This window comes from Chiloscyllium plagiosum, unplaced genomic scaffold (assembly GCF_037043375.1).
Source record: "Chiloscyllium plagiosum isolate Xiang-an unplaced genomic scaffold, Cpla_swu_hap1 HiC_scaffold_5, whole genome shotgun sequence".
NCBI lineage: Eukaryota > Metazoa > Chordata > Chondrichthyes > Orectolobiformes > Hemiscylliidae > Chiloscyllium > Chiloscyllium plagiosum.
Window position 1 is genome coordinate 10,380,047 of NW_028270143.1, and position 12,137 is coordinate 10,392,183.

The 12,137-nt window shown below is 39.8% G+C and overlaps 1 protein-coding gene across 2 annotated transcripts in view; it reads right to left on the bottom strand.

Annotated features, from left to right (window-relative positions):
* Positions 1-3,646: 3,646 nt before the first annotated feature.
* The window catches only part of LOC122549709 (dual 3',5'-cyclic-AMP and -GMP phosphodiesterase 11A-like), a 306,454-nt gene continuing 297,963 nt past the window's right edge, over positions 3,647-12,137 (bottom strand). The window contains exon 20 of one of the 2 annotated variants that reach the window (XM_087986987.1): positions 3,647-3,855. In XM_087986987.1, coding sequence (XP_087843113.1) covers positions 3,820-3,855 — 36 coding nt within the window. In that variant the 3' untranslated portion in view covers positions 3,647-3,819. Of the gene's footprint in view, positions 3,856-5,592; positions 7,466-12,137 lie in introns of those variants that run through there. The other variant, XM_043689585.2, reaches the window with a different exon arrangement.

The following is a 12,137-nucleotide window of genomic DNA, read 5'->3' on the forward strand; positions in this document are numbered from 1 at the left end:
TCATTAAACTTTGTAAATTTATAACATTATGCTCTGTACTTATATTTGTCATTTTTAAATGTTTAAACAATTCATTTTAAAAACATTTCCACAGTTATTGCAAATGTCAATATATTTCTGCTATACGTGTGAAATATGAAACAGAATGTTGTAGGAGAGTTTCTTCAATTGTGGAGGTTATCTTGGAGACAACCACATTAATATTAGCACAGCGTACAGCGGAGTGATAACTGAGGAAAGTGACTTCTGTGCCACAGCACTTTCAAAAATAACAATTTGCATTTAAATAACATCTCTCATGTAGAGTACCCTCTTTGACTTTAAAAGGAGAAACGTAATAAGTAAATATAGCATTGTAATATCACCAAATTTGAAATGATGCGCTGGCTATGACTGTCTCAGACTGAATGGGTTTGATTTTATCATCTGCCTACTCCACCATCCAGAGTAAGAATTGGATCATATGCACCAGTGTATGTTTGACATGAAATATAAAAGCATATTGTAAATATAACCTGTAACAGCAAGAAATTGAATGATATTGAACTCTACTGAATTCTGTCACATAAATTATTATATGTTGTACTTGTACAAATATTACAAATATTGTGTATTTTGGGGCAAAAAAGTCAGCAGAGAATTAAGAGAAAAAAATTCTCCTGTCCATTTGCCACCAAGGATCACCCAAATCAGGCCTGATAGTGGGCAGACCTCACCTGTAATAGGCAGAGGCCACATCTTTTCCCCTTAAACCAGTCCTGTCTTAATTATAAGAACTTGACAATATTTTTGTATGCTAATGACTGGCATGCCAATCACACACTTTCCTGCTCCTGACACTATGTGTGATTGATCTAACCAACAACTCTTTGAGTTACAAATTTCAGTCCTCCGTGTGGTCCCATAATCTTAACTGCTGCTGACCCATCTTATTGTCCTGTTTAACTGCACACTGCACCCTCACCAGCTGCTGAGCGAGACTCTTTACTTCCAGCTCGCCTGCAAAAGGGACTACTGGACTTCTCTCCTCCTTGCCAGACAGCTTCTGGTTCTGAGTTCTGCTTCAGCCGACTGGCGTTCTCGAAGTGTTTCCTAATATTCCTTCATTTTTACATATTGATTTATACTTATTGTTAGTGTATTACATTTATCACAATTACATCAGAACTCAAAGAGGTGCACATTTTGGACACTAGCAAAGACATTCAGAGAGGTTCCAATGGGATAATGTTGTCCAATAAAATCACATCACCATAATACCTATATGCATTAATTTCAGTAGAAAATAAATACTGAATGCAGGCATAAATATTCTTTGTGCATACATACATGGCAAATTGCTATCAGTATTCAGTTTGAAACTTTGTAGCCTCCTTTGTTCACTGAAGTTCAGAATTCTGTCAGGAATCTATCAGGAGCAGCACATCTTAATGCACTAATCTAGGTTTCTGCCTTGTAGTAGCGAGCAGTACCAGTGATCTCTGAGAATATTGATTCTCACGGCTGTAGCAGATGTGTCCCTACTCTCCACTGAGAATGCAATTGATGATCCTGGCCTGTTGCCAAGACATGCATGTTGAAGTTATAATACTCATCAACAAAAACAGAAGTTGCTGGAAAAACTCAGCAGATCTGGCAGCATCTGTGGAGAGAAATCAGAGTTCACATTTTAGGTCCAGTGACCCTTCCTCAGAACTGATGGTAGGAAAATGTTGATTTATATGGAGAAGATAGGGTGGGGGGAGGGGGTAAGGAGTAAACAACAGGTGGGGGATAGAGCCAAACAGAGAGAAGGACAGTTGGAGAGACAAGGAGTTGATAACAATCTGACTAGGAGGGTTAATGGCTGTTAATGGAGACTATTAGTGGCTAAAAATAGGTTGTGTGTAATGTCAGGCTTATTGGTTGGTCTTGCTGTCTTATGCTATTCTGCAGCAGTTAACCAATTGATTGTGCTAAACCACAATGGCAGCGTCCAGGCTTCACGGGATTTCCATAGGGCTGAAGATTTTCACCCAGCTGTGCACCATTCTAATAGACATTCAATAGCAGCTAAGGAAATGAAACTTGTACAGGAATCCAAAACCATTTTCAAAATCTGCTTTTTGACATATCATTTAACCAACAAATCTACAAAAATTTAGGTCGTTTGAACTTGCATGTTTATACCACAGACAATGTAAAATATATTTTTTATTTGCTAATTGAAGAATCATAATCTGGATGCTGAATTACCAGATCTGACTTATAACTAAGTTTTTCATCTATAAATCGATACTGCTTTATAAGACGCAGATTTATAATATTTATATACTATATATTTTTTATTCATTAATGAAATGCTGGCCAGGCCAGCATTGATTACCCATCCCTAATTATTAAGAGTTAACCACATTGCTGTGGAACTGGAGTCACACGTATACCAGACCAGGTAAGGATGGTAGTTTCCTTTGCTGAAGGACATTAGTGAACCAGATGGTTTTTTTCCTGAAAATTGACAATCGATTTATGATCATCATTAGGCTCTTATTCCAGGTATTTATTGAATTGAAATTCCACCATCTGCCATGGTGGGATTCAAACCCAGTTCCCTAGAACCTGCATCTCTGGATGAACAGTTGAGCGATAACACCATCACTTCCCCCATATCATTTATAATATGTTATATTTATAATTTATAATATAATGTTGCTGGAAAAAAAATATTTTTCATTATTAATTTATGGTAGCCTTCACTGGCAAAGTCAACATTTATTGCCAATCTCTAAATGCCATAGAGAAAATGGTGCTTATAGTTATTCAGCCAGGGATGCCCACAGCCCATGAATGAATTTAATAAAAGCCATAGAATTTACAAGTATATAGATTAGATTAGATTAGATTCCCTACAGTGTGGAAACAGCCCCTTCGGCCCAACAAGTCCACACCGACCTTTCGAAGAGGAGCCACCCAGACTCATTTCCCTACATTTACCCTGACTCATGCACTGAACACAATGGGCAATTTAGCATGGCCAATTCACCTGACCTGGACATCTTTGGACTGTGGGAGGAAACCGGAGCACCCAGAGGAAACTCACACTGACACGGGGAGAATGTGCAAACTCCACACAGACAGTCGTCCAAGGCAGGAATGGATGGTACAATTAAGTTTCTGATCAATGGTAAACCTTCCAATGTTGGTGGTTGGTGATTATGTTTGGTCATGCCATTGATTGTCAAGGTGTGATGTTTAGACTTACTCTTATTTCAGTTAGTCAGTCATTTTATGGAATGTCTATGGTGTGAATATTACTACTACACATCAGCATAAGCCTGAATGTCTTCCTTAATTCAGTTAAAACAGCTTCATTATTTGAGAGATCCAAATGGAACTATGCAATGTGTAATTATCAGGGAGCATCTCCACTTTTTGACCTCTTTATGTAGGGAAGGTCAATGCTGAAGGAGATGATGATGGTTGGGCAGAGGACATTACTCTGAGGAACTCCTGAACGATGTTCTGAAAATGAGTTGGTTCTAGTTCTGGCAACCTATCTTCCTTCATGCAAGTCAATGAAAATAATTTCTCTGATATCCATCGTCTTTCCCTTTCCATCACTTTACTGATGATCATAAGTAGTTTGATTGGATGGTAATTGCCTGGATTAGATTTAAGCTTTTTTTTGTGATAGGATATACTTGGGCAATCTTTTATGTTTGAAATGGATACTTGCCTTGTGGCTGCATAGTCGGAGCTTTGCTGGAACACAAGTCTTTTACAGTCAGGCCAGGATGTTGTCAAACCCATAGCTGAGATGGATCCTTCACTTGGCGTTTATTATCCACTTGCAAGATCCAAGATTTTCACTCTGATCTGTGAATAATTCAAATGGCATCCACTAAAATGAGACAGTCCTTCATTTTTAAATATTTTTGACCTGAAATAGCATCCTGATTTCATGGATACTTGGTTTGGTTGTACACAGTTATGAACAAAATACATCATGTTATGATGCTGTAGATTCTAAAGCTAGAACACTCAGGAATTTGGTAAATGTAAATATACAAAAAGAGGAAACAACTGTCACATGAAGCAACAGCCATGTGTGAGGATGCTATTAATTAATCGTAGTTTCATTAAGTGTTAATTCAATAGTTACATAAAAAGGAACAGAAGATTTGACTGTCCTGTTCGAATTAAAGATGTCTGAATAAATATATTCTAAAACATAGCTGCAGCCAATTCAGGTTATAGAGTTAGTACAGTGTAGATAGTATTGTCAATTACTGTGCAAATGCAGTGAGTTTAAAATGTCCAGACAAGATTTTTAAAAGGTCTAAGACATGCACAACAACCTAAAACTATAAACATTCCTTACGCAGATAAAATGGGTTAAGAAAACATTTTACTGTCCCAATTTGACTTCTTTGAAATAAATGGTTTCAAAACTGTCAATATTCATTCGTCACAGACTTCCAGACTTTCACACGTTCTTAAAAGCAACCCTTCTAACAGTTTATTACACTGTAATGCTTTTCTGTTACTGCTCTTCTCTGCTCCCAGTTAACAGCTGGGTTCCGCAATGATGTGCATAATAGTGATTGCATGCTTTCCCCAATGCACTTCAGTGGTCAATTATATCAATCATAGCAGTTGTAGCATTCGTTCACACAGTACTTTAGAATATTTATTCTAGGATTTACAGTAATTACACTGGTTTATTTGACACAACCAATCTACAATTGGCTGTGGCTATCTTGTTAAAAGCAATGGCTGTTGAGTGTGAAGCTGACTGGTCACACTATGCATCTCATTGGTGGTTTACACATGATCTGGTTAACCAGCTTTTTTCTAGGGAATTCAGACTGGACCTCAAAAAGGCTAGAAGGAAAAGCTACCGTGCTATTTTTCAAAGGCTTCGCCATTTTGTTTTTACTGCTTGAGTTCTTTGATTTTTTTTCTATTTTAATCACTACTAATAATGTATCATGCATGGGATTTGAAAAATTCTTCTGCTTTCAATGCTGTGCAATACTGTCAGTGAGCATGTATATCATTCGATTCTCTTGCAGATCAACAAACATCATTATTTCAGTGTTTGTGAGCATCATTCTTTTATGCTTATTTATGAATTTATGACCAGTTGACTATTATTTATGATTTACAGATATGTCAAAAACTAAATCCTATAGGCTTTAACCCATGAAGGAAGAGCTGCATACAAAATTCTTAACTATGCAGATAAAACTGGTGTTATTCACTGTGTTTGTCTAAGACGCTTCCAGCTGTTAAATCTACAAATTAGACAAAGTGGCCTTCTACATTTCCATACAGGATGGTGATGATGCATTGATATAGTGCCGGAGCATGCACATAATGTTTAATAACAATTCAATTCATTTTGGGTTCCAACCGATCTTATAGTAAGTGAAGGCAGCAATCAAGGACCCACAAATAGTAGAAATAATGAATGCACCCTCCCATCCCACCCTAATATCCAATCCTGCAAATTCCCCTTTTCTACCATTATGGCCAATATCCTCCCAATTACCACAAAGGTCAGTAGAACACCACCAACTCTTAAAGCAGTCACCAGTATCATTACCCCCTTTCCCCATTCCTGTTCTTCTCCTCACAAGCCTAGTCAAAGTGTCATGCTGGTCCTGAAGTAGGTTTGGACTTGGACTAAAACAATGGAATCCAAGTCAGCGTTGATGCTTCTTTTGAATGCAACAGAGGAGAATTACAGCTTTAATAAAAGATCAAAGATCAGATTGACTGTACAAGTTCTCTACTGAATTAGTGTACAATTTTACTAAAAGGAATAAAGTTTTCAAAGATAAAGTATACTTGGAGGATTTGTGTTTCTCATGGAGAACAAAGCACTGACAATTATACATTTGCTTCCTTCAGTTTAATTTTCTCCCATGCTGAGGCACCTTTCTGTGGGCTATTCCATTATTTCACTAACATTACAATCTTCCAACGCAAGTAGTAGCAACCTACGCAATATGACAAGGAAGTGAGTTTGATACTGTATGCATCTCAGGTTCATATAATGTATTGCAGTAGCAATCACATGAAAATAAATTGTTATTGGAACCTGAACAAATCGAAGTGATCATAGGCAACATCACTTGCTGTTCTTCCTTCCCTTCTCTAGCCCACATCGAGTGAGTGTGGTGTGCGACATGTATGAAATTGGTATGCGACCAATGTTGGCCCAGTTCAGGTCACATTTACTCCTCCAGTTCTCAACAGCTCATTTCAAAACACAGAGCTGCCTTCACTTCACTGATAAATTGAGCAGAAATTGTTTTGTTTAAAAATATCAGATACTGTTGCCTTGGAATATTGAATGATCTTTACATTATGCCAGTTATGCCTCATTGATTGATAGCTTTTATTCTATTTTTACTAAAATAATCAATTTTGTGGTCAGTCATCCATAGTTACCACAAGCAAGCTCAAAAATAACTGTTGGTGATGTACAAGCACTGCCTTAACAATGGGAAATGAATAGATTGATTGTGGATCATGTGACAACCTGACAATGAGCCCTTAGCACAGGCAGTAGCTAATAGTGATATGCATCAAATTCCAACTTTGCCTGAAAAGTAAGTTTATACATGCAGTTTGAACCATACCAATAACAGACTACAGTACTCTATTAATTTACACACACGATCAAAGACCCAGAAAACTGATGAGAAACGATGCTTCAGTTAACATTCAGAAGTGTCTCAAGGGTGACATTTCAAATGGAGCCCCTTGGATTTATCCCACAATGCTCTGTTTTGACAGCAGTTTCTTGTTGGGTTAGCACCGTGCCTGGAACATTCGCAAGCTATTGTCAGTCTGACAGCGTACCCTGCTGCCAACAGATTTAACTAGAATTCATTTAATAAAGCTGTCTAGGCAATAAGTTTTTCGAGGCACCGAAAGAATGTTGCCACAGCAGATGGCAGATGATGATTTTAATCACTGCTGTAATTACTGGATGCTCTTAGGTATCAAACACAGCACTGTATGATGGGACACATGTGAAATGGTCCATATCTGGTGTTTGTGAATTTTTGTTGTTGAATAGTTGCAGTGCTGATCTTCATTCAATAAGCAACATCCAAACAGAGAGCAAAATGACTTTACACCTTTTCTTCAGTGTCTGTGCAGATGGGACTTATGATAATGTCGCTGAAGCTTCATTCTGTGACCAAAGTAATATTGATAACTCTCAGAGTTTGCATCATTAACAATCCATCTGCCAGAGGACCAAACCATCTAATGTAGTGTAAGGTCAGGCCAGGAACATGTTAAGGTCTGAATTGCACTAGTTGATTGCTTCAATCTTCAGTGTGCAATTAGCAGCATCTGCAGCACCATGGGACCGACGGTACATTGTGTAAAGCTCCGCCCACTTAGCTCTGTTTGAGTTGATTCCATTCACCAAGGGTTGAACCTTTCCATTCAACTTAGCCAGTGCCTGAAATGCAAGGGGCAGACAAAAATGATAAGTAATTCATAAGGCTGCTTATGTCACATCAAGTGAACGGTTCTGTCTCTATTATATTTGAGAAAAACAGCATTAACTGGAGCAGTGTTTAAAATAAGCCAGTAAATAATTTGCAGGAGGCTAAAATCCATACACTTTATTCTAGAACCTGAACCACACTGCCTCCTGAATTAGATTGGCCCATCCTTAAAAAAAATACCATTTCTGTAATTATTCCATTCCCCCTCACTCGATATCTGACTTTCCAAATGCTTTCAACCTCCGATGTAAAAAGGTGGCAATTTTCTTTTCAAACTTTTAATTCAGGGATCTAGTTCAAGCAATCTAGTTCATGAAATCTGAAGGATTACATGACAAAAACAAGAAAAGCACGATGAAGTGTAATTGATCCTGGCCCCCCACCTCCACACAGCCTGGGTACAAATCAGACAGAGTTCACTCTCGCAGAGCTTTGTGTGCTGAGTCTGAGGCAATAAAGTAACCAGTGCGGTGGGCCTCAGCAGCCAGTGATGGCGATACAGCATGTTGAGGGCTTCTCCACTGAAATTTAGCGTGCCACCCTTCAAGCGAAATGGCACCCCTCTCAGCTCTTCAGCTGGCTATTTTGGTTGCACTTTTAGTAAGTGGACAGCCCAGCGATGGGCAAGATAAATAAAGCAGGAGTTTTTTTTGAGGCACCAAGTGGACCTCTATACAATCCAAGTGGATGGATTTGCTCTCTTGGGACACTACCTGGGAATCTCCAGGGAATACACAGGGAGGGGCAGGGTGAGATCAAAATCACTTTTGACTGTCCTTTCCTCTTTGCCTTGTGTTGGAAGCTGAGCATTTAGGAGGCAGAGCGCAGAGGATTGTTGAACACCATGCTACAATCAAGCACTTTGTTTGATGTAGATTAAATGGGAAGGGGGGGGGGGAGCTGCAGTGTATTATTACATGAAAACCACTGTGCCACCGTGGGCGGCACGGTGGCACAGTGGTTAGCACTGCTGCTTCGCAGCGCCAGAGACCCGGGTTCAATTCCCGTCTCAGGCGACTGACTGTGTGGAGTTTGCACGTTCTCCCGTGTCTGCGTGGGTTTCCTCCGGGTGCTCCGGTTTCCTCCCACAGTCCAAAGATGTGCAGGTCAGGTGAATTGGCCATGCTAAATTGCCCGTAGTGTTAGGTAAGGGGTAAATGTAGGGGTATGGGTGGGTTACGCTTCGGCGGGTCGGTGTGGACTTGTTGGGCCGAAGGGCCTGTTTCCACACTGTAAAGTAATCTAATCTAATCTAATCTAATGATCAGATAGAAAACAGGGGCCCAAAACGTCCATGGCTCACCACTTGTGGTATTGGGTTTGGGTCAGTGGTTACCTCCACCTGACCCCACAAAAGTGTGCACTTACATTGCAGTGGAAGACGCTGCAATGGCTACAGATTGTCAAGCCTGGGACTGTTCAGCTGTTTCATAATCCTCTAACGTCATGGGGCTAACCCTGGCAGGTATAATGGAACCATATTGCTCAACATTCTCCACTGCTGAGCTTGCCAGTACTGGCAGGAACACCTCATCCATTAAAATCCACTAAACACAGTAAACTCCAGATGCCTCACATCTTACCCCAGATAGCTGGAAGTCAGACTTCTGCGCTGTCTATGAGTCACATTCCCGTGGCTCTCCGAAATCAGGAAAAATCTTCTTCCTTGGTTCCTGGGCAACGAAATTGAATTCTCCAATCTTTGGGAGTTCAGGTAAACAATTACTTTGAACTCTCCCTGCTTAGGATTCATTTCTGTCTATCTAGTACCTACTGTCAGTCTCATCAAAATATTCTCCAGTGTAACTCTGGGTCCCTAATAAGGGAAGCAGGAAATCCCAATTTCAGAGGTTGCTGCTTCTGAGATTTTCCTCCTGATTTTACTTGCTGTGTGAGGGATGAGTGAAGCTTTTGTATTATAAGAAGGCGATATGAAAACTGCAGGTGACACCATGGCCCTGCAAAATCAGCCCTTAATGTTTTTCACTGGGATTGGCAGTAGACTAGCCAAAATCCCAAGGAAATTCAGAGCATTAGCATCTGCTTTTCCTGTTTTATGATCTGGTGGCCTGCAGTAGGAATACTCTTTCTTTTATCACATGTACTAAGCTCCCAATCAATACTTTAAATGAAATGTCATTGAGGTATTTTCTATCACTTCCCACAAATTGTTCCTGAACTACTGAAGAACAGGCATCTTTTGTCTTGTATACCAATTTTTCCAGGAGTTTTCCTGAAGTTGGGGTGGAATACTGGGAGAACATGCCCCACATTGAAATATCAAGTTTTTTTTTATGCAGGGTGACCATGGGTGACCTCAGGAACCCTATGTCTGCTGAACCAAAATGATTCTCTTGAATGACATCAGTAAATTCAGAACAGTTCTGAGAAAAAGTTATTCTTCACCCAGCCTTTGATTTTGAGCTACATCAGATTCAACGTTAACTCTATTTCCCCCTCCATACATACTACCAATGTACTGAGTTTCTCCAGCATTTTGTAGAAATCCATTTCTCTCAATATTTTGCTATGGTGTCCTAATATTTGCAATGATTTCATCAACAATATTTACAAACTGATCTTTCATGGCATTGCTCACTGGTCATTTGGAACCTTGAGCACAGTTATGTAGAGCTGTTATGGTAAGATGAAGCTTTGTTTAAACTGCTCTGACCTACGGACACTACTCCCTGTAGTTAAGTAGATTAAATAAATATATCCTGAAGTGCGAACATTCAAAGATGCTTCTATGAATTGCCATCTGTTTTAAAGTGGGTTAGTTATATAACATCAGGATTATTATCCAGAAAAAATGATGAGGTAAGTCATAGACAGGAGATGTGTCAGCTACAGGAAATGTGTGCTATCCATTTCTGCATCTCTGTTTTTCTTTCCTCTGCTGGCTAACTTTCTGGTTTGTTTTAGTTTTCTGTCTCATTGGTTTTCAACTTTACTGCCTGGGCTGTCACCTTGGAGCAGCAAAACACCCATTTGGACTGATCTGTTTCTTTTCATTCCAGTCATTTCAATGGGCTAGCAATCTGTATTGCCAAATTACTGCACAAGGAGTGAAACTGAAAGTGGGAACACCTGCGGGTTTCCTCCCACAGTCCAAGGATGTGCAGGTTAGGTGAATTGGCCATGTTAAATTGCCTATGGTGCTCAGGGAAGTGTAGGTTAGGTGCATTAGTCAGGGGTAAATGTAGAGTAATAGTGTAGGGAAATGGGTCTGGTGGGATACTCTTTGGAGGGTTGGTGTAGACTTGTTGGGCCTAATGTCGAGAGTGTGGTGCTGGAAAAGCACAGCAGGTCAGGCAGCATCCGAGAAGCAGGAGGATTGACGTTTTGGGCTAAAGCCCTTCTCAACTCTAATCTCCAGCATCTCCACTCCTCACTCGCCTTATTGGGTCTAATGGCCTACTTCCACACTGTAGGGATTCTATAACTTCTTTGTGTTGTCTTTGTTCCCTCTTCTTTTGTGATGACACAAGAGAGAAGGATGTGTGTGACTGGCACACCCAGAAAACATTTACAGATACCCCTCCTAACATTTTTTTAACAATGCTGCTTTCTTCAGGGGTGCAAGTCTCAATCCTGCCTGAATGTCCAGTTGATTGCCATCTCCTTTACATAGATAAACTATGCTGCCTTCACTAGCTATATCCTCATTGGGCTCCAGAGAAGGTGCAAGGCGGGAGCATTCAGAATAATTGAAACCCTTCTGTCGATTGTCCTGTTTGGGTTGGATGGAATATTTGCCTTAAAGCCAGTCAGCAAATTTGGCACAAAGTTGCTATCGCCTCCTTCCCACCCACTGTCTCATCTAAATGAAGCAATTTTCCCAAATGCGCATTTTCAAAATATAATGTAGTCATCCTGGCAACACAGCACCATCCTCAACCAAACCAGCTCATTTTGCTCATTCCAGTAAATGCCCCAGCATTCTGTGCTGCTAACGTACCCCATGGGAAGAAATGAGTAAAACCATGTGGGCTTCAAGACGACCTCCTCAAGCTGTATATCATTCACTCTACCATGGATTTCTCTCAACTTAATCCCTTAGAGGACGAATGATACTAAGTTGTTTCCTGCATCTAAGAAATAGGTCTAAAATTAAAATTTCACAATGCCTAGATAAAATCATGTTATGCATCCTAGTCTGACTGTCATCCTGACATTTTTCTTTGCTTCCAGAAGCTCTTGAACTATGAAGCTCCATATAATTCACCAGCTCTGGAAGGTTTTATTTCTCCTGAGTAAATTGAATAGGCCAAGAAGATGTCTGTGGCTCTGAGTTCAAGCTCATCAACAACCCACTCAGAGCTCATCCCTGTTTAATCTGTAATGTGGAGCTGAAAATTCTGCTGAGGTTAACCAAATATTGAAAATAGAAATGGAAATTAAAAACCACAATGAAAGCTTGGACGCAGATCAAACGGCTCTTCAGTGAGCAGGGTAAATTACTGAACTATAGAAAAAATATTAAACTTTACACGTTAAGCAATAAAGCTGACCAGCTGGTTTTCTAGTCGTCTTGTAAAACTCACAGGTGTCCTTTCCACTTTATGGGGATTTTTTTTTTAGGTAGAGGCTACGCATGTTTTCTTCATCTTCACAAGTTAT